General features: G+C 41.0%; 1 protein-coding gene across 6 annotated transcripts in view; it reads right to left on the bottom strand.

The window, feature by feature from the left end:
* The window catches only part of ACIN1 (apoptotic chromatin condensation inducer 1), a 43,243-nt gene that overhangs the window by 21,661 nt on the left and 506 nt on the right, over positions 1–21,076 (bottom strand). For 5 of the 6 annotated variants that reach the window (XM_080926480.1, XM_080926481.1, XM_080926482.1 and 2 more), the window contains exons 2-6: positions 19,932–19,997; positions 14,308–14,419; positions 13,808–13,927; positions 3,085–3,173; positions 255–1,505 (exon numbers count right to left, since the gene is read on the bottom strand). In XM_080926480.1, coding sequence (XP_080782606.1) covers positions 255–1,505; positions 3,085–3,173; positions 13,808–13,927; positions 14,308–14,419; positions 19,932–19,997 — 1,638 coding nt within the window. The remainder of the gene's footprint in view (positions 1–254; positions 1,506–3,084; positions 3,174–13,807; positions 13,928–14,307; positions 14,420–19,931; positions 19,998–21,076) is intronic. The other variant, XM_080926483.1, reaches the window with a different exon arrangement.

Raw genomic sequence — 21,076 nt, 5'->3', positions numbered from 1 at the left:
ATATTCAACAAATTTACCAAGTTTCATCCAGAGGCTTACACTCTCAAGAAGCCTGTATTAATGAAAAAAGGGGTATTCAATATGCTTTGTAATCAAAGGGGTTCAGAACAGGCAGAGACCCTAATGACTGCTGCACTGACTCTGTAGGGAAGGAAAGTAAGCAGTGGAGACCACAGGACTCTTGCATTACTGTTAGATCATTACAAGGCATTCAGAGCTGCAAAATGTCTAGAGACAGGGTCCTCCATACTCACTTTTCGGCTGCTGCCTGATGCAGAACGGGAACGAGATCGGGAACGTGACCTGGACTCCGATGTTGACCTGGACCCCATCTTGGGTCTATCATGAGGGTTGGCCTGAACTCGTGCTTGGGTTACATCTCTCTGTTTAGATCTTGGAGATGACTGTGGGTGGGAAGCTGAGCTGTCAGGAGATCGAGATCTGGATCTAGAGCTGGAGGATGAAGGTGAGGATGATCGGCTGGAGGATGAGTCAGCTGACTGTTTCAAACCGTGGTCTGTGAAGAGTGTGTGGGAAGCTCTTCTGCCCTCCTGTTCCAGAGATTGTTTCTTCATAGGTTCCTCAGTGGTCCCTTTGGCGGGGGCTAGCTCCTCTACTGTTAGAGGAAGGAGGGGAGCAGACTTTTCATGCTCAGTTTCCACACCCTTCTGGGTCGAGTATCCAGGCAGTATGCTTCTCGCAGCCAGAGGCAGGACGCTCTCATCTGACACTCTCTCTGCTGGAGACTCTGCTTTGGTGTCTATAGTACTTGACAAAGGAGACAGGCCTCTTACCAGCTGCACCGCCTGAGGAGACACTATTGGCTCCCTAGTTCCAGCATCTGTATTAGGAGGAGATAACTGAATGAGGACAGGGGGTGCTGGGCCTTCCAATGGCTCTATTTCCTCCTCATCCTGGAGCTGTATATGAGTTGGTGGAGATGACGCTTCCTTGGTAAGTAAAGGTGGGGGCGTTTCCTCTTCACTGACTATTTGTTCTGGCTGCAGCACAACAGGAGCTTTCTCTAGGTCTTCAGGGAGCAGAGGTGGGGAAGGAGACTGGGATTTTTCCTCCAAACCTTGTGAAGATTTTACCTCATTTTCTTCTTTAGGTAGAGAAACAATTTGTGTTTCTTTCTCTTGTTGTTGTCTGGCCAGATGACTTCTTCTAGCTTCTTCTTGGGATCTTGTAACTCGCCCTCCTTTCTCTAACTCATCCTCTTCCTGGCCTCTTATGACTGGGAGTTTCTCATCTACTACCTTTTCTGCTTTTGCTCTGGTCATCTCTTCCCCCTCTTCATCTTCAAACTGTTTTAGGATTGGTGCCTCAGCCTCTCTAGATTTCTGTCCCTCATCTACCTCCTCTTCCTCTTCCTCATCATCTTCCTCTTCCTCTTCCTCTGTTTTTAAATTTCGATCTGCTCTGACCCTTAGGTTTCTAGATGGTGTCTCTTGATCCTCTTCCTCCTCAGCAGCCTGACTATGGTCAGGGAGTTTAGCTTTTGCCTGAAAGAAAAGATATACAATGGCTTTAGCTACTTCTGTTTGAAGTGAAGAGAGAAAAAGCATCTCTCAGGCACTCTTGGGTAGGACAAACTCAGCAACATGGAAGTGGGTGAGACAGTAACCACTGCTGAGACGGGCTCAATCAAAGTTGAGGAAACACAAGGAACATGGCAATGAAGCTGCTACTAATTTGTGTTTTAGCTAATCTCTTATGTGTTTTTAAAACGATTTATTATTTATTTATGCACACCTTGTCCTTGTAAGCACAAGTGCCAGCTGCTAAAATGTGGGTGCCGGGGGCTATAACGTGAGTCTTCTGGAAGAGCAGCCAGTGTTCTAAACTGCTAAACCATCTCTCCAGCCCTGGTCTTAAATTTTTTTTTAATGTTTATTTCACGTGGATGAATACTTTGCTCACATGTATACAGGCACTTCATCTACGTGCCCAGTACCTGAGGTCAGAAGAGATCTTCACCACTGAGCCACTTCTCTCCAGACCCTGACTTAGTTTTAAACTTTTAACATTATTATGAACAGAATATCTACAAAGTAGAAGGGAGAAGTCACCTACTGTTACTTCGAATTTCTATATCGTAACATTTCCCCCTTTCTCTTTGAGAAGTAATACCACACCCTACTTCTCATCTTCTTTCTCCTCCTTTCTCTTTTTGAAACAGTCTCATGTAGCCCAGGGTGGCCTCAAACGCAATCTCTGTTTGCAGCAAATGTGTCTGTTCCCAAGTGCTGAGAATACAAGTGGATCACACCCAGTGATGTCACAGCTTTGCACAATTACACTTCAGCTAGCTATATTTCTACACTGTTCTTCCTTAACATTGTTCATATCGCTTTAATTGATAGTTAATTTAATTGATAGTTTAATTATGTCACATCTTGTCTTATTATACAGCTAAGAACATAGTCCAGCTTATTGACTTTTATATGTAATTGTTCTAATATTTAAAAGATGCAGTGTGCGTGTGTTCGCGCGTGTCCATGTATGTGTAACTCAAGAGGACAACCTGATGGACATTGATACTCCTTTCTGCTGTGAGGGTCTCAGAGACTGAAATCAGGTCAGTAGGTTTTTACTCACTTGGCCCTTACAGTTCAGTTTGAAAAGCCCACATATATATTCATGTCAGCCATAGTTGCATACATCTGTAACTACAGCATACAGGAAAATCAGACAACAGGATCCAGTGAGAGTATCTCAAAAAAAATAAAAAGAAGTTAAAAATGTATGTATTTGGGCTGGAGAGATGGCTCCGTGGTTAAGAACACTGGCTGCTCTTCCAGAGGTCCTGAGTTTAAATCCCAGCAACCACGTGGTGGCTCACAATCATCTGTAATGAGATATGATGCCTTCGTCTGGTGTCTGAAGACAGCTACATGTACTCATATATAATAAATAAATAAATCTTAAAAAAGTACATATTTGATCAGATGCCTGAAGATCAGAGCAGATCTAAACACAACAAGACAGTGACATCAGAGAAGCAGCTACACAAGCAGAGACACCGGCTCTAGAAGAGCCTGAGCTGCAGAGAGCAGCAGCCACGATGGAGGGTTGGGTTACCTGTCTGACCCTGGACGATCGTCTTTCTCCTTTTCTTGGTTTCTCATCATCAGATTCACCTTTTTCTTCAGAAAAAGAGGAGCTCTTTCCTATCAAATGGAAGAAAATTAAGTCACATTCATGACATAAAAGCTTTGACTCATGACTTTCTAAACTGCAACCAATCACTGCCTACAAGGTGTTGAGTAAAATGGTCCCACATTTTTTTCACATATATATACTCAAGGCTACACACAGATTCTTTTTTAAATAACTCTTGCTATGGGGCTAGAGAGATAGCTCAAGGTTAAGAGCACTGACTGCTCTACCAGAGGTCCCAAGCTCAATTCCCAGCAACCACATGGTAGCTCACAACTATATGTGATGGGATCTGATACCCTCTTCTGGTGTGTTCAAAGACAGCTACAGTAAACTCACACACATAAGATAAATCTTAAAAAAAACAAAAACCTCTTGCTACGTATTTTGAGGATATTTTAATATGTCAAATAACTCAAAAATAAAATAACTTCCAAGAACTTCGAACTGCCCAGCAGGGGTACATATAGACAAAGCATACCTAGTTCTATAATGTTTTTTCATATTCTGAAGCAGAATTTGAGACTTTACCATTCTAAAGCCAGGAATGGTTACTCACACGAACAACATCAGCCCTCCAGAGGTTGAGGCAGGAGCAATGCCGTGAATTCAAGGCCAGCAATGAGCTGCTATATGTTAAGTTCCAAGCCAGCCTAGACTGCAATGCGAGTCTTTGTCTCAAACACATAAAAGCAAAAGGTTTTCACTGCTTTGTACCCACTTATCAAAGTTATTTTATGTGTATGGGTATTTTGCCTGCATCTGTGTGTATGCATGATTTTTATCTTGTGCCTTCAGAGTCCATTAAGAGGATATCAGATCCCCTGGAGTTGGAGTTACAGATAATTGTAACCTATCACTTGAGTGTTAGGAATCAAACCCAGGTCCTCTGGAAGAGCAGACAATGCTCCCAATTGTGGAAGCACCTCTCTAGTACTGGTATCATGTCTGAAAAATGTCTAATACTGTGGTTTGTTAGTCCCTCTTACCCCAACACTGGGAATTAAAACCCAGGGCCTTATGCATGTTCAATAAGCACTCTAGGGAGCTGGAGAGATGGTTTAGCAGTTAAGAGTACTGGCTGTTCTTTCAGGGGACCTGAGTTTGATTTCCTGCACATACATGGTAGCTCATAATCATCTGTAATTCTACTTTCAAGGTGCACAGACACACAGGTAGGAAAATGCCTAAACATTAAAAAAAAAAAAAAAAAAAAAAAAGAACAAAAAAACACGCTACCATTAAAATACACCCTCAATCTCTTGTTTTGGCTTAGATGAGGTATTGCTGTCCTGGATCCTCCTGCCTTTGACTCCTGAGTACTAGACTTTGTGTGGATGAAACATGCTGGCTCTAGTAGCTAGGTTTGACCAAAATATTATGAGTAAATATATCAGTCAATCTGTACAATCATAAACTCAGGAAATGAGTAAAAAAGTTTTTGCTTTTTAAAATAAAGTTAAGAATAGTTTAACCAAGTGGCAAAGACCTGGGCCAAAGCCACAGGGATTAAAAAGGAAAAGGTTGGGTGGTGGTGGTATACACCTTTAGTCCAGCACTTGGGAGGCAGACACAGGCAGATCTCTGCCTAGTCTACAGATTGAGTTCCAGGACAGCTAGAGCTATGTAGAAAATCTTGTCTCAAAAAACCAAACCAAAACCAAAACAAAAAAGTACACAGATAAATTAATTCATGCTGAATGAACAGGGCTTTAGAACTGGGTCCTCCTAATTGTTTTTATACACTGGTGTTCAAGATGGAAAGTTTTTCTTCCCTTCAAGGAAAAGAAAGCTTAAAAATGATCAATCTAGACCATTCAAGTCTAGAATGTTACACATATCGGCAATTAGTTTAGAAAACAGCAGGGGGTTGGAGAGAACTCAGTCGCTAAGAGTACTGGATGCTTTTCCAGAGGACCTGGGTTCCATGTCCAGCTGTCAAATGATAGCTCACAACCATCAGACAGATTGATCAAAACGGATCCATCAGACCCAGTTCCAGGGATCCGATGCCCTCTTCTGGCCTCCACAGGCACTGCAGTGTGGTATGAGGACAAAGACAAATATGTAGACAGAACACCCATACAAACAAAATAAAAATTAAAAACTGCCATAGAGACAGGAGGTACTCTTTAAAAGAGTGGGTGGTTTCTGAGAATACTTGTTTAATAATGCACAAAGTTTGGGTTCAATGTCCAAGGGAAAGGAGAGCAAGAAAAGTAATTCTATTCCAGATACTTAATTAGCTAAGACAGGCTCAACTTTATTTAATACAGCACAGAAAGCATTGGCTTGGGCTGCAGATGGAGCTCAAATGTTTAGCAGGCACAAGGCCATCCTTTCAGTCCTGAGCACCACCAAGAAGTTTGAAGCACACCCGAAGCATAACCTGTTCGAGTAGTATTTGAAGCAGTGTAAACAACCCTGGTTGTTTAAGCTCTGACCCAGGATCTGCTGTTGTTCTCCATATACCAACAATGTGAAATGAACTAGGCTTTGCTTTTGTAATAAACAAAACCAAAATAAAACTAATAAAACCAACTAGCAAGATTATAAATGTTCTATAAATTTTAACTACATGATCATTTGATTAACAAAAATCTCCGAAATGATAATTTTCTATCTTAGTAAATAAACATTTGTATCACTTGCATACAGGATCTATGTGACATACAGTGACAATCTATACTCTCACAAACATAGGAGGCATCCTAAGACACTCCTGGCCAGCTGGGCGGCAGTGGAACATGCCTTTAATCCATCACTCAGGAGGCAGAAGCAGGAGGCAGGAGGATGTCTGTGAGTTTCAGGCCAGCCTGGACTACAAATTCAATTTCAGGATATCCTGGAAACCATATCTTTAAAACAAACACCCTCTCCCCCCAATACTATTAGCTAATGACACAATCTCATAATTCACTGGCCTGAACTATGTTACATTACAAAGTAAATAAAGCTTAAAGCTAAAGGAAGAGACGTTATTATCCAGAAATTTAGAAGCAGAGCATCTGCTGGGTTCATGTTTTTCAGTTTTGACTATGACCGTTTCGTAGAAGTCAGAAAACTGGACAGGACTCTCAGAATGAAGCAAGGAGTCACTATGCCTTCAACCCCAGCACTAAGGCAGTGAGATGCAGATCTCTGTGAATTTGAGGCAAGTCTACATAGTGAGTTCCAGGACAGCCAGAACCAATTAATAAAGACTGCCTAAACACACACACACACACACACACACACACACACACACACACACACACACACACACACACACCTATTATCCCAGAACATGAGATATAGGAAAATAAAGAATTCCAGGCCACCTTGGGTTTCACAGTGACTTCAAAGCCATCTGAGATGGTAAAGAGTAAGATAACGGTCTCACACAAGAGAGTCAGAGCTAGAGCTCACCATCATAGCACTCGTCAAAAAATGCTTCAATCTCTACTACTGTCAGCATACAAAACAAAGCAAGGCACAGCAAACAACAAAAGAATAATGAAAAAAAACGGCAACTAAAAAGTTGTATATAGGTGGGAGATGGCTAAGTGGTTAGAGCACTGACTGCTCTTCCATAGGTCCTGAGTTCAAATCCCAGCAACCACATGATGGCTCACAACCATCTGTAATAGATCTGATGCCCTCTTCTGGTGTGTCTGAAGACAGTGACAATGTACTTAAATATAAAAACAATTTAAAAAAAATCTTTTATTTATTTTCTCTTATTTTTATTTCTGCGTGAAAAGGGATTTTCCTTTAAGTTTCTACAGACTTTTCACCACCACAGTAAATAAATCTTAAAAAGCAAAAAAAGTTGTATATGAAGTTGGCCAGAGATGAATTTCATTAGGCCAAAGGCAAGTTTTATTAAGTTGTAACTTAAAAATTAAACATACCCAAGTCTCGTTTAGTAGATTCATTCCCCACCCACAGTGAACTGTAGGGTGGTCTACTGTACATTATTTTGGGTGTCACACCATAACACCTCAGTAGTTTTCTGGATGATGCTTTCTTTGGAAGCACTAAGTAAGAGGTCATCAGAAAGATCTGGGAAAAGTTTTTCAGTTTTGACTATGACTGTTTTGTAGAAGTCAGAAAACTAGACAGGACTCTCAGAATGAAGCTAGGAGTCACTAACACAAAAACTGAGGACATGGAGGTAGCTTTTGAATTAGAAGGTAATATCATGGGACCCATGCTTGGGATAGCCTGTGACCTCATGAATGTTTGAAGTCAGGTATTATTAACACTGAGCACTTTACCTAAGGTGAATCCAAAGCTAGCAGTGAGTTAATGATAAACTAAATAAAGCTTCATTTCTATCAAGTCCAGAGCCAGAGCCATCAGGAGAAAGGAAAGGTGGCAGGCAGTAAAAGGCACATCAACAGAAGAACGGAGAAGGGCTTTGGGCTGTTGCTTGAGACAGGGAATGGCTACGTAGCTTACTCAGGCTAAATGCAAATTCTCCATATTCCTGTTTCAGCCTCCTGAGCGCTGGGATTATGGGAATGTGCCACCACTATCAGCTGCAAAGTAGTTTATCTTAGAAGACAAGCCTGTGGACAGGGTTTGTAGGACCCAAATTAGGCAAACATGAATCACAACAAAGACTACTAACAAGGCACCCTTACATATACAAAACAGCAAAAATAAGTAGATCTAGGAATGATGCCAAGCCTAGAGTACTCAGCCGTCTAAGGAATGCGTTTGCCACTTCCTTAGACTCTCAGCAACCTGACTGAGAGCGAGTGAGGGAGCAGGGGAACGGTGCTGTGGCACGAAAACTCCGTATGACCACCATGGTGGTCAGATGTGTAGCAGGGATCAAGGGAAGAGAAGAATCCAATATGCTCAGGATATGCTTTAAAATATTTATTTCTCCTAGAATGAGCTCTTAAAAACAAAACAAACATCTAATGGGCCTGGGGAGATGGCTGCAGGGGCTTTCTTTATATAGTATGTGAGACTTTGCTAGGATATGGGCTAATAAAGATCTGAATAAAATACAACCATGAAGAACTAGTATGTGGTTAGTCATTTGTACATCTAATTATCTGAGAAAACTAACTGGCAGATTAAAAAAGTAGAATCTGAGGACTCACACCCCTAAGATTCACAGAGGACCCAGGAACTCAAGGTCTTGAGCATTCTACAAAAACAAAAGCACCTTAGTTGTCACTAGTGATTAGCAAATATGTTACTAGAAAACTTACTTCAACCAGAATCTATTATAAAGAAGAAACAGTGCAGGCGACCTGGAATTTGCGGCTCTCCTCTGCCCAGCCTTCCTAGCCTGGGCACACATGGCTTCACCACTATGTTGGCTTCTTACTCACTTTTCCAAATATGTAACTGTTGTGTAGGTAGGTGCGCGTGTACGTAATGCAAGTTGCAGGGTCAGAGGACATCTTGTAGGAGTTGTCTCTCATTCCACCATCTTGGTTCGGAGACTGAATTCAAGTTGTCAGGCTTGATAGCAAGTGTTCCTCACTGAACTTACCATCTCTCCCCCTCACTCCCACACCGGTTTTTTTTTTTTCTCCCCAGTGTTTGTGACTAAACCCAGGACCTCATAATATTAGGCAAGTACTCTGCACTGAGCTACATTGACAGCCCTGTTCCACCTCTTCATATTTCTTTTAATTGCTGAAATTATGTTTTATTTATCATGTGTATGTTTAAATATGTGACCACTCACATGCCACTGCAAGTGTGGAGGTTAGAGGACAACCTCTGAAAGTTCTCTCCTTCAAGTTTGGCAATACCTATCTTTACCCACCGAACCTATCCACCCCTCACTCCCTCATGTCATCACCATCATCAAGGCAGGGTCTCTCTATAGGCCCTGGCTGTTCTGGAACTTACAATATACATTATGTTGGCCTTAAATTCAAGAGACCACCCTCCCTCTGCCTCCCAAGTACTGGGATTAAAGGTGTGAGCCGTCACACTCAGCTTTTTTTACTATTGGGTCTCGATAAACTGCCAAGTTATCCCCAACTCAGAACCCCCCTGCCTCACTTTTTTGAGTAGCTGGGATTGAACACCTGCACCCATGCTGGCCACATTGTATCTTTGGTGAAATGGTACCTTTTACCCTATGGATCACAGTGGTGAGCACTGAAGGAAACTACTGGCTGCACTCTATGACCTCCTCACCTCCTGCCTGTTCTTCTATCAATTGTAATCACAGGTAAAGTCCTGCTGAGAATCTAAAACACCAGAACTGGCTACTTTGCTTTTGCAACATATTCTATTTAAGGATATGTGGGATTGGAGAGATGGCGCAGTGGTTAGAGCACTGGCTGCTCTTCCAGAGGTCCTGAGTTCAATTCCCAGCAACCACATGGTGGCTCACAACCATCTGTAATGGGATCTGATGCCCTCTTCTGGTGTGTCTGAAGACTGCTACAGTGTACTCACATACATAAAATAAATAAATCTTAAAAAAAAAAAAAGATACACTGCTCATTTTCATTTCAAATTCCATTTAGAATAGAGAAGATGTGCCTGTGTGCATGCACCTCTGTGCCAAAGGACAAACTGGGTGTTTGAGAGCTATCCTCCTCGATTTTCAACAAAGGATCACTAACTAGCCAGTAACTGGCTAGGCAGGCTTGACTGGTTGGCTAGCAAGCCTCAGGGATACCAGTCTATATAGTGCTGGGATCACAAGACCACCACTGCATTCAGCTTTTTGTGTGGCATGAGTTCTGGGGCCCACACTGCGGTTCTCAAACACTTTATTGACTGACTGCTACCTCCTAGTCCTCAGAAGAACTTCCTAAAAAACCACAATCTTTACCCTATGAGAACTTTCAAGAGTTCCCTATTTATCTAAAAAAATGTTTAAAATTCATATTTACTGGTTTGACACTTAAAGCCTTCTCTAACATTTCAATCTATCTTTTAAATTGTTTTCTAGGCATTCTTGAAAATTAATAACCACTTTGGTGTTTTTAGTCTAAGTCTACTATGCCTCCTTTAAAACTATTACAGGGGCTGGAGACACGGTTCAGCTGTTAAGAGTACTTGCTGCTCTTCCAGAGGACCTGAGTTTGGCTTCCAGCATATACGCTGGGAAGCTCCCATACCTTCAGCTCCAGAATGACTCCCTTTTCTGGTTTCTACTGATTTCTAATGATCATCTCAAATCTATACTTCTGCCTAGAAGCTTTCTCTATTCCAGTTTTGAGATAGCTCACTTTTAAAAAAACTTTTATGTACGTAAATATTTTGCCTACATGTATGTTTATGTATGATTTCTGTGCCTGATGCCTGTGAAAGCCTGAAGAAGGTATCAGATCCTTTGAAACTAGAGATACAAATAGTTGTAGTTACCTTGTGGATGTGGGGAATCAAAGTCAGATTCTCTGGAAGAGCAGCCCAGGTCTCTCACTCTGATGGTATAGTACTATATACTAAAATACTGGCACTTGGGAAACAAGAAAGATAGACCTCAAGATTGAGGTTAATCTGGAGCTACATAGTAAACCAGCCTGGCATGTGGGAAATGCCTTTAATCTTAGCACTCTGGAGGCAGAGGGAAGTGGCTCTTCTGGGAGTTTGAAGCCAGCAAAGCCTGATACAAAGCAAGTTCTAGGACAACAGAAAGATCCTGTCTCAGAAAAACAAAAACAAAAACAAAAACAAAAACAAAACAAAACAAAAGGCAGACATTATTGCTCTGTGGGTAAAGACACCATCTTGTCAAGCTGAATTCAATCCCTGGGAATCATGTAATAGGAGAGAGCACACTTAAGTTGTTGTCTGACCTTCACACATAAGTCTTGGCGTTGGTACATCCAAACACACACACACACACACACACACACACACACACACACACACACACTAGATAAATGAATGCAATTTAAAAAAATCCTATGGTAGAGGGCTAAGGAGATGGCTCAGTGGCTAAGATCATGTGCCACTCTTCCCAAGGACCCTAGTTTGGTCCCCAGAATACATGTTAGGTGGCTCAGACACCTGTAATTCCAGCTCCAGGGATCCAATGCACTCCTGTGAACAGACCCACACAAATACATAATTAAAAATAAAAAGTAAAAATCTTAAAAAATAATCCTACAGTATGTACATATATCATTTGTGTCATGTACTATCTACTATTTTTGAAGTTTTATGTGCAATTATTCTTTTCATCAACAGACAATACATGTGCTAAAGCCCCATATACTCCAATAAGATATGTATATAGCAGGAGTTGAATACATAGTCTCTTGACATTTATTTGAGAATGACGGTAATTCATCTATAACAGAGCGCCTTCTCTTTCTTCCTGGCTTTCCAATCTGGGAAAGCAGAGTCTCTGCAGAGGGACCAAGGGAGCGTCCTACCCCTTCCCTATTTGGGGAGAAGAGAGGTCCCTGAAGAGCTCTTCAATCATTCTCAAGCTGTCAGTGTTAACATTGATGTTTCCAGGGGGGCTGGCAAAACACACACACACACACACACACACACACACACACACACACACACACACACACACACAGAGTAAAAAGGCATGCCTGTAGCCAGCAAGATGGCTGAAGTGGATAAAGGTAGTATGACAAACTAAGACTGATGACTGGAGTTCAATTTCCAGGATCCACATGGTAGGAGAGAGTTGTCCTCTGACAGCCATACATACATGTTATGCTATGTATGTTCTCTCTCCACACCCCTCCCTCTTCAAAATAAATGTAGCAAGGGGAGGTGTGCTAGAAAGATGACTCAGTTGTTAGGAGCACTGGCTCATCTTCCAGAGGAACTGAGCTCAATTCCTGGTACCTACATGGTGACTCACAACCATCTGGAACTTCAGTTCAAGGGGATCAGACAACTTTTGTTCTTAAGGACACCAGGAACCAGGTTGTACACAGACACACATAAAGGCAAAACACCCAGATAATAAAACCCAAAGGGACAGAGCACTTGCCTAACATGAGCAAGGCCCTGGGTTTGATCTAGCACTGAATAAAGTAGGGTATGATGGAGCATATCATAATTTACAAATTGGGAGGCTAAGGCAAGAGGATCAGTAGTTTAAGATAATTCCTGGTTCCTTAGTAAACTGGAAGCCAGACTAGACTATATGAGACTCTTGTCTCAAAAAAAAAAAATCAAAAAGAAGATGGTGGTAGCTCAATGGTTAAGAACATTTACTGCTCTTGCAGAGGATCCATTTTCAGTTCCTCACACCCATATGTCAGTTCACAACTACCTATCACTCCCATTCCAGGGCATCTAGTACCCTCTTATGAGTCCCCTGGCACCAGACATATCTGTAATGCATGTCTATGTACACAGGCAAAACACCACTCACACACACAATAAAAATAAAAACAAACAGATTTTCAAAAATTTCCCTCAGGGACTCAGACTAGGATCAGGAAATATAAAACTAATCTAAGACCTTAAAATTAGCCTCAAAAGTTCTTCATTGTCTTTTAACCTTACATATAATTTCTCTCTCTCCAGTAAGTAACTCCAAAAACTAACCTTTTCTAGGAATTCTATGCTAATCAAAAGAATTGAAAACACATATATTCTAAAAGTATTAAATATGGAGCGTGTCATTTCTGATAAGCACTAACAGTATTAACAATTGAAACTATTTGTTCATTTATACACTGCCTCACAACATCTACCTAATGCCCGCTCTCATGCATACACAATGCCCTGAAAATCCTCCTTTTTGCTGTGTGAGTGGCACATGCTTTTAATCACAGCACTGAGGAGGCTGAGGCAGGTGGATCTCTGTGTTTAAGGCCAACCTAGTCTATATTAGTGTGATTCAGGATAGCCAAACAAGCAAAATAAAATTATATTATTTTCAAATGACAAAGGCTGTATTTATAGCCTTTTACACGAGATGCTATGGAAAATTAGGCATCTAATGTTTCTATAATGTGAAAAAAAATTAGTCTTGTTTGAACCAATTATATAGAGCTCTTTATGTTTACAAAATTCTGCATTGTCTTTAACAATACTAGCATGACTATAATTACATGATTTTATCAAGTGTACATTTACTTACTAGACTGTCAATTTCCTTATGGCAGACATCTTTTTCTCTGGTATATTCTGGGGTCTAGCACATACCTGGTATACACCAGGCATATAGTAAAAATTTGTTGAGGGTTGGAGAGATGGTTCAGTGGATAAGAGCACTAGCTGCTCTTGCAGAGGTTCTGAGTTCAATTCCCGGCAACTATGTGGTGGCTCACAACCATCTGTCATGGGATCTGATGCTCTTCTTTGCCATGCAGCCACACATGCATCATATACACAAAACACGTTAAAATTATCGAATAATAAAACAGTACATGTCAAATATGGGAGTTTTGGTGACTAGACATATACATACAACAAGTAGATGAAAATAAGTTGTGATTGTTGCTAAAGTCAGATATAAACAGCTGAAGAAGTATAGAGAAATCAGTGACTCAAGACACCGAGCCATTAACATGTAAGCAAAACCACATTTCAAAGAGGACAAACTTTCTCTAAAATCAGACGCCAAATATCAGTTTCACAGAATTCTCCTCAGACTTTCATGGAGGCTTAGCATGAAAGGAGGCATCACTACCTCCCCCACCAACTACGCAGGCTTGACAAACAGCGCAGTGGGGAGGGAGATACGTACGAGGTGAATGTGTGCTGAGCTCCAGCTCTGGTCTGTCCAGGCTGCTCTCAAAGTCAGGAGGCAGCAGGGAAGCCACTCCCTCAGGATGGGTCATCTCGTCCTCCGACTCAGCTGAAGCTTCTGCAAAGTACACATTGGGTCGGGGCAGGGAGGGAGTGAGGGGCTCAGCATGTGGGAATTCCATAGAAGGTAAAGGATGGCAGGCACAGTTCTAGACACAGAGATATATACCATGAAAGAAAAAGCCTACCGGGACCTAAGCTCTCCTTCGTCTAAAGGGTGCCATGACTTATTTCTAACTCCTCTTCTCAGACTCAGACTGAACATGTCTCTCTTCCTGACAAAGTTAAACTGTAACTCATCTGGCTTCACAGAGGACGGAAAGCAAATGAGCAGCAGTTTTACCTGACCTAGTCTCACCTGACCTATTCCTGCGACTCATCTACTTGGTGACAGAAATTAAATCGAAAACCTTGTTAGAAGTGACAGTTCAGGCTTACCTTCAAGTTCTGCAGCCTCTCGAGCTTCCCGTTCTAGGCGCTGCCTAAGTAGCTCCTGCTGCTTTTCCAGATACTGCTTTATGAAACTGTTCTGGCTCATTTCCTCCCCAATCTGTACAGACAAAATAGGATGAGGAAGTCTAGGTGATCAGAAAGGTCTGAACGCAGGTAATGGATACCTGAGTCATGAAATAAGATGCAAAGCTCATTTTCTAGTTTTAACCCTGTCACAGATTGTTAGTTTCATTATTTTGTTTTTGTCATGGATATGTACATAAAAATACACTCACACAGTCCAAGAATAAAACCCAGCGTGATGCTCCTTAGCGTCAGAATGGTGATTCTAACTATTGAGAAGCTCAAGGTGATGCACATACTTTGGGTCTGGTTAATTTAGCCACATAATGTTTTTATTCAAAAGTTCTTTGTAATTAAGTTTTCTTTTTAATTAAATTAATAAAAGCTTTCTTTTTTTAAAATTTATTTATGTGCATTGGGTGTTTTGGCTGCATGTGTGTCTATGTAAATGTAAAGCACTGGGTTCTGAGAATCAAACCTGGGTCTACTGGAAGAGCAGCCAGTGCTCTTTAACTATGAAGCCACTGCTCTAGCCCAAGCCCCCTTAAAACAATGCTTTAGAAATGCCTATCACAAATTTAAGTTTGTATGTTAAAATGTTTTAAAAATAATTATGAGCGCTGGAGAGATGGGCCCGTGGTTAAGAGCCTCCAGTTGCTCTTCTAGAGGACCTGGGAAGGTCTGTAATTCCTCAGGTCCCAGGGGATCCAATATCCTCACACAGACAGACACACATGCAAGGCAAAACACCAATGCACATAAAACAGAAAAATAAGTTATTAAAAACTTTGTTCCTTTAAAAAATTTTAAAATGAAGCTATGTGGTGGTGGCACACACACTTTTGATCCCAGCACTCAGGAGGCAGAGGCAGGCAGATCTCTGAGTTCGAGGCCAGCCTGGTCTACAGAGATTCAAGGACAGCCAGGGCTACACAGAGAAACCCTTCCTTGAGAAACACAAAAATAGGGCTGGAGAGATGGCTTAGCGGTGAAGAGCACTGACTGTTCGTTCAGAGGTCCAGAGTTCAATTCCCATCAACCACATGGTGGCTCACAACCATCTGTAATAGAATACAATGCTGGTGTGTCAGCAACAATGTACTCAGATAAATAAAATAATAAATAATACTTCAAAAAAAGAAAAAGAAACCCAAAATAAAATAAAGTTAAATTAAAAATAACTACATTTTTGTAAAAGCAAAAAAGATAAATTACCTTATAAAGAAACATGAATTTAAACAATAAAATCTGATAGTTTCTAAACATATAAGATTTTACTCTTTAGTTAGAGATTATAAAAAGAAAACAGTCTAAGAAAGCATACCAAGGAAAGAAAGAAATTCCACGGAGCAAGTCTACTCCATGTATCTTGACCCAAGAAATACAACTCTTGGAAGGTTCTTTCTTTCTGTTTGTCTGTCTTTGTTTTTTAAGACTTTTCAAGACACAGTTTCTCTGTGTAGCCCTGAATTAGCTCTGTAGGCTGGACTGGCCTCAAACTCTAGAGATCTGCTGTCATCTGCATCTCAAGTGCTGGGAATAAAGGTGTGTACTACCACTGCCCGGCTGAAGGCTTTTTCTAAGATGTTCCTACATTAAAGATCAGAATCAACACAGCTCTATGGCAAAAATGAGAAATTATATTAATATTTTATCCAAAACATTCAGTCCAAAATTAATATACAAGTAACCTGAAAAGAATTAAGAATTCTAGGGCTTGTGTTTTCTGGAGAAAAGGTGCCCTACGTAGTCTAGGCTGACTTCAAAGTTGCAATCCTTTGGCATCAGCACCCTAGTTTGAGTATATGTGTGCTACCACAATGGACCCTGTCCCGTGTCATATCATCACCCCTACCTGTGCGTGTTGTGTATGTGCGTGAGTGTGCATGCGATATTAAGAAATTATACTTAGACGTGTACTGGTAAGTTATATCCTCAGGCTGAATTATGTCTTTTCATTTAAATTAATATTATTATTATTATTTACTAAAATTAACGTACTGTTTTCCTCAAAACTGAGAAGAGTTGACATGGTGTGTATCTTTAATCTCAGCACTAGAGAGGCAGAAGCAGCCAGATCTCTGTGAGTTCTGGGTCAGTCTGGTCTACACAGTGAGTTCCAGACTATCCAGAGCTACATAGTAAATTCCTATCTCAAAAAAATAAAGATAAGTGCTAGAGAGATAAATCAGCAGATAAAAGGTCTTCTTGCCCTTGCAGAAGACCCAGGGTTGGTTCCCAGAATCTGCGTAAAAGCTCATAACCTAACTCTAGTTTCAGGGCTTCTGGCCCTCTCTTCTGACCCCTGTAGGCACCAGGCATTGACATATGACACAGTGCACATGCACACATACAAGTAAAACACTCACACAAACAATAGATAAACCTGAAACAAATTTTAAAAAATAAAATAAGTAAACCTGTGAAGAAGAAAGTACTAGTTCCCCAAAGACCAAGCTCCACCAGCCCAGGAAAATGTTTTGTCATGGATCTCAAAGGTTCAAGTGCAGGCTGGAGAGACAGCTCGGTGGTTAGAGCACCAGCTGCTCGCTCTTATGGAGGTTGTGGGTTTGAGTCCCAGCACGCAGCATGTAGTAGCTCACAATCATCTGTTAACTACAGTTCCAGGTATCCAATGTCTGCTTCTGACCCGAGGGCACCTGGCATGAACATGATGCATATACACAATTGCAGGCATAACATTTATATGTGTAAAATAGAAATATAAAAATAGTATTTAAATATAGGAAATCAAGAGACCAAGGAAAGAAATATACATAAATACTTAAGAGACTTGTAACTCCACTTCCATTAAAAAATATACAAAGTAAACCACAGAAAGGGCATGCAATGGCTTATGCTTGCAGTCACATCACCAGAGAAGCTGAGGCTAGAAAACTGCCATAAGTTTGAGTCCAGCCTGGGCTACACAGTTAAATCCCTGGCTCAAAACCTCCAAACCAACTAACCAACCAACCAACCAACCACCGTTTTGGGATTTTTTTGAGTAAAAAGAAACCCCCAGCATGTCAGGTGTTATGGCCTGTGCCTTAAATCCCAGCACTAGAGAGGCAGAGGCAGGAATTCCAGGCCAGCCAGGGTTATGCTGAGAGACTGTTTCAAAAACAAAAATAACAAACTTAAAAAAAGCAAGCCAGGGTGGAGAGATGGCTCAGTGGTTAAGAGCACTAACTGCTCTTCCAAAGGTCCTGAGTTCAAATCCCAGCAACCACATGGTGGCTCACAACCATCTGTATGAGATCTGATACCCTCTTCTGGTGTGTCTGAAGACAGCTACAGTGTACTTACATATAATAAATGAATCTTTTTTTTTTTTTTTAAAGTACAGAATAGAGTTTATTCAGGTCATGGGAGAGTTAAGAGGGTAGTAGTAGCAGAGAGAGAAGAGTAGAGGCTGGCCATGAGCACGTGGAGAGACGGGGAAGGAAAGGGGAAAAAAAGGAGGGGAAGAGAGCAAGGCTGCAAGAGTGCAAGAGAACAAGAGAGCAAAATAAATCTTTTTTAAAAAATCCAGCCAGCTAGCCAGGCCCCCGGCCCAGGGTTACCCTTGTCCTCTATTTGTCTTTCTGTAGTGTGGACACAGCATTCCTTGTCCTTCAGCTTTCTCCTCACAAACTCTCAAGTCCTTACAACTTATAGACCTTCAGAAATGAAGTCAATCCAATATTTCCTATGTTTCTGTCATATTCTCTAACAGTAAATACTTATTTCACTCACTGTAAGTCCCTTAGTACCCAATGGCCACAGATGAAATGTAGATTTTAAGTATGAGAAAACAGTGTATCTGCTGCAAAACCTTTGTTAATACAAGAAAAACTTCAAAGTCTAAAATATAATCCAAAATACAATTGTGAATTGAATATTTTAAGTAGTTTTTTTCTGAATTGCTTTTTAAAGATTATTATTTTACATGCATGAGTATTCTAACTGGATGAACATGTGTGTGCTTGATGTCCAAAGCAGAAGACAATACAGGACACCCTGGAACTTGAGTTATGGATGTCTGTGAGCCACCATGTGGGTGCTCGGAACGAAACCTGGGTCCTCTATAAAGAGCAACCTTCATAAAAACAAGTATTCTTAACTACTGAGTCATCTCAGCTTCATTTATGTGTGTTTTTACATGCACCTGTGAGTATATGCATGTTTGTGTGCTTAACCATGTTCTTGGAAGGAGGGGACTCTGGACCCTTGGAACTAGAGCTACAGATGTCTGTGAGCCACCTGATATAGGCGCGGGGATCCTGAGCTCTAGTTTGAATCACTGAGCATCAAGCACTCGACTACGGAGTTAGCTCTCCAGCCCCTTAGGTAGTTTTAGTGCTGTGTAACCTCCCAAAGCTGACTAGATGATGGCCTCAGAATTTAATCAGGTTATCAAGGGAACAGCAAAGCACATTTTCCACTATCCTGGACCCACACACCAATGCATTTTCTTTTAAGTGTGTGACACATTAAATGAAGAGTTTAAAAGTTGAAAAGCACCCTACAAGAATACATAGTCTAGAAACTTGTATTTGTTTTTAACTATATAATAATGTCTTCAAAACAAACATCTGTAGAAACTTGGGGGATGGAGCCCAAGTCCAGTATACCAGCACTAGGGAACCTGTGCAGAGGGATTGCCGAGTCTGAAGATAGCATAGCTTACACTATGCTAAGCCACCATGGCTACAAGGGCTTCAACCCCATAACACGACAACAAAAAACATTTATGCAGAAACTTTTTTCCTTAAGACACCCCAGCAGAGCAGTTATAAAACCATGAACTGAGTCAAACTACTTTCCCTATTACAGGTAAAGAAACAAAGGCCTCCAAGTGTTAAGTACCTTGCCCTACGTAATCACTGTTTTAAGGATGTTTAAGAGTAACTACAGATAGTTAAGCAGTTAGTCTTAGAAATAGGGGGTTATTAATGCACTATCAAACTCTTTAAAGTAAATATCAATAAAAGAGTTCTTGATGAAAAAGTATTTTCCCCAAACTGATGGAAAGTCACTTCAGATTCTTGTAGCACACTTATCAAAGTTGTACCTCTGACACACTCCACTCCAAGAATTCAAAATCCACCCAGAACTCCTTTGATGTGTGTGTGTATTTTTCTTTTCATTTTTTTAAAAACTCCAGGTCTTTATGCAAAATTAAAGTTGATTAAAATTCAACTGTCTGAGGGCTAGAGACACAGCTCAATGGTTAAGAGCACTGGCTGCTTTTATAGAGGACCCAGGTTCAAATCAGCACCCATATGGTGGCTCACAGCTGTCTGTAACTCTAGTTCCAGAGGATTTGACAGCCTCTCCTGGCCTCTGTGGGCACCCATTGGAAGCAAATCATCCATACACATGAAATAAAAATAAACCTTTAAACACACACACAACCAGCAACTGTCTAGTATGAGATCACCTGCAATAAAAATAATTTAAGAAAATACTGCTTCTGATAAACATGAAAGACACCACTAAGTTCTCTCATTTACCATTTTCTCCAAATAGCCCCTTCTATCTAAACAAACCTTTTTTCTTACCTGAGAATTTGGCTGGAAGGCAGCATGGGGTGTTGAGTGTTTTTGTAAATTTTCTAGCATTAGAGCCTAGTATAAAGAAGAGCAAAAATCAGAAACCAGGAGGGGGACAAAAAGCAATCCAGACCTCTATCTCTTTCACAGCCTTTCACTAAATCACTTGGATATATACTTATACATTCCTTTCACAGAGCCTAAAAGCCTTTCATTAATACAGTTCTCATTCCTCTTTGTAAGTCTCTTAAAGGTAGCCATGGTTACTGCTCCCAAATATACAGATGTAAAATACAAGCACACAAACAATCTGTGACCTGGCTGTGTCACGAAGATCAGCAAAGGTGACTGAATCAGACCTAGAACCCCTATTATTGTCTCCAGAGCCACTTCTAAATCTGGTAATATAGGCAAAAAAAAAAAAAAAAAAAAAAAAAAAAAAAAAAAAACTCCAAGTACTCAAACAAGTTTCAAATTACATGAAAGCAACACGAGACTGCTAATTTGATTATTATTCGATTAGTTTTCTAGAACTACTTAAGTGAACTTGCACAATTTCCATCAGTGTGACACCCAGACAAATCAAATGTACTAAAAATTTCACGGAGAAACTAACCACGGACCTTGTTACCTGTGGTCTGTCCTAATCCACACCCACCCCCAAACTGTCAGCTTCGGGATAAACAACGGTCTGTCAACTCAAAGCCCCGAACTGACCGAGTCCCCATCAGTATTATGAACCACGTACCCTAAAGAACTCTAATTACTCTAGTCCATCTCACCTTTCCCTCCGTTTACAACAAACCGATACACAGTACGTATACCTCACAAGCTCATTCTCACTACTCAAACCGATACAAAATCCCTAGCCTAAAGTATCTGCCTCACCTCTCGCACCAGTATTCACCAAATTCTTATCCAGACTGCTTCTCGATTCCCTATAAATTAGACACTCGTCTCTCACCAAGTCCTTCTATCAAGGTTTCCCTTCAACTAAGGTCTTAATCTAGTGAAGCGGACATTTTTTACCCTATCCCAAATGTACTACGGCAGACACAGACACCAACCCAATCCGCCCAACTGTATCCCTAACTCGGACCCAGCCCTGCTCGCCCCCTTAAGGCCAGCCACACCGGTGGTTGTATAGGGATTTA

Source organism: Micromys minutus (assembly GCF_963924665.1).
Source record: "Micromys minutus genome assembly, chromosome: 12".
Classification (NCBI taxonomy): domain Eukaryota; kingdom Metazoa; phylum Chordata; class Mammalia; order Rodentia; family Muridae; genus Micromys; species Micromys minutus.
Note: the sequence above shows the minus strand (reverse complement) of the source record. Positions and strands in the feature narration are given on the sequence as shown.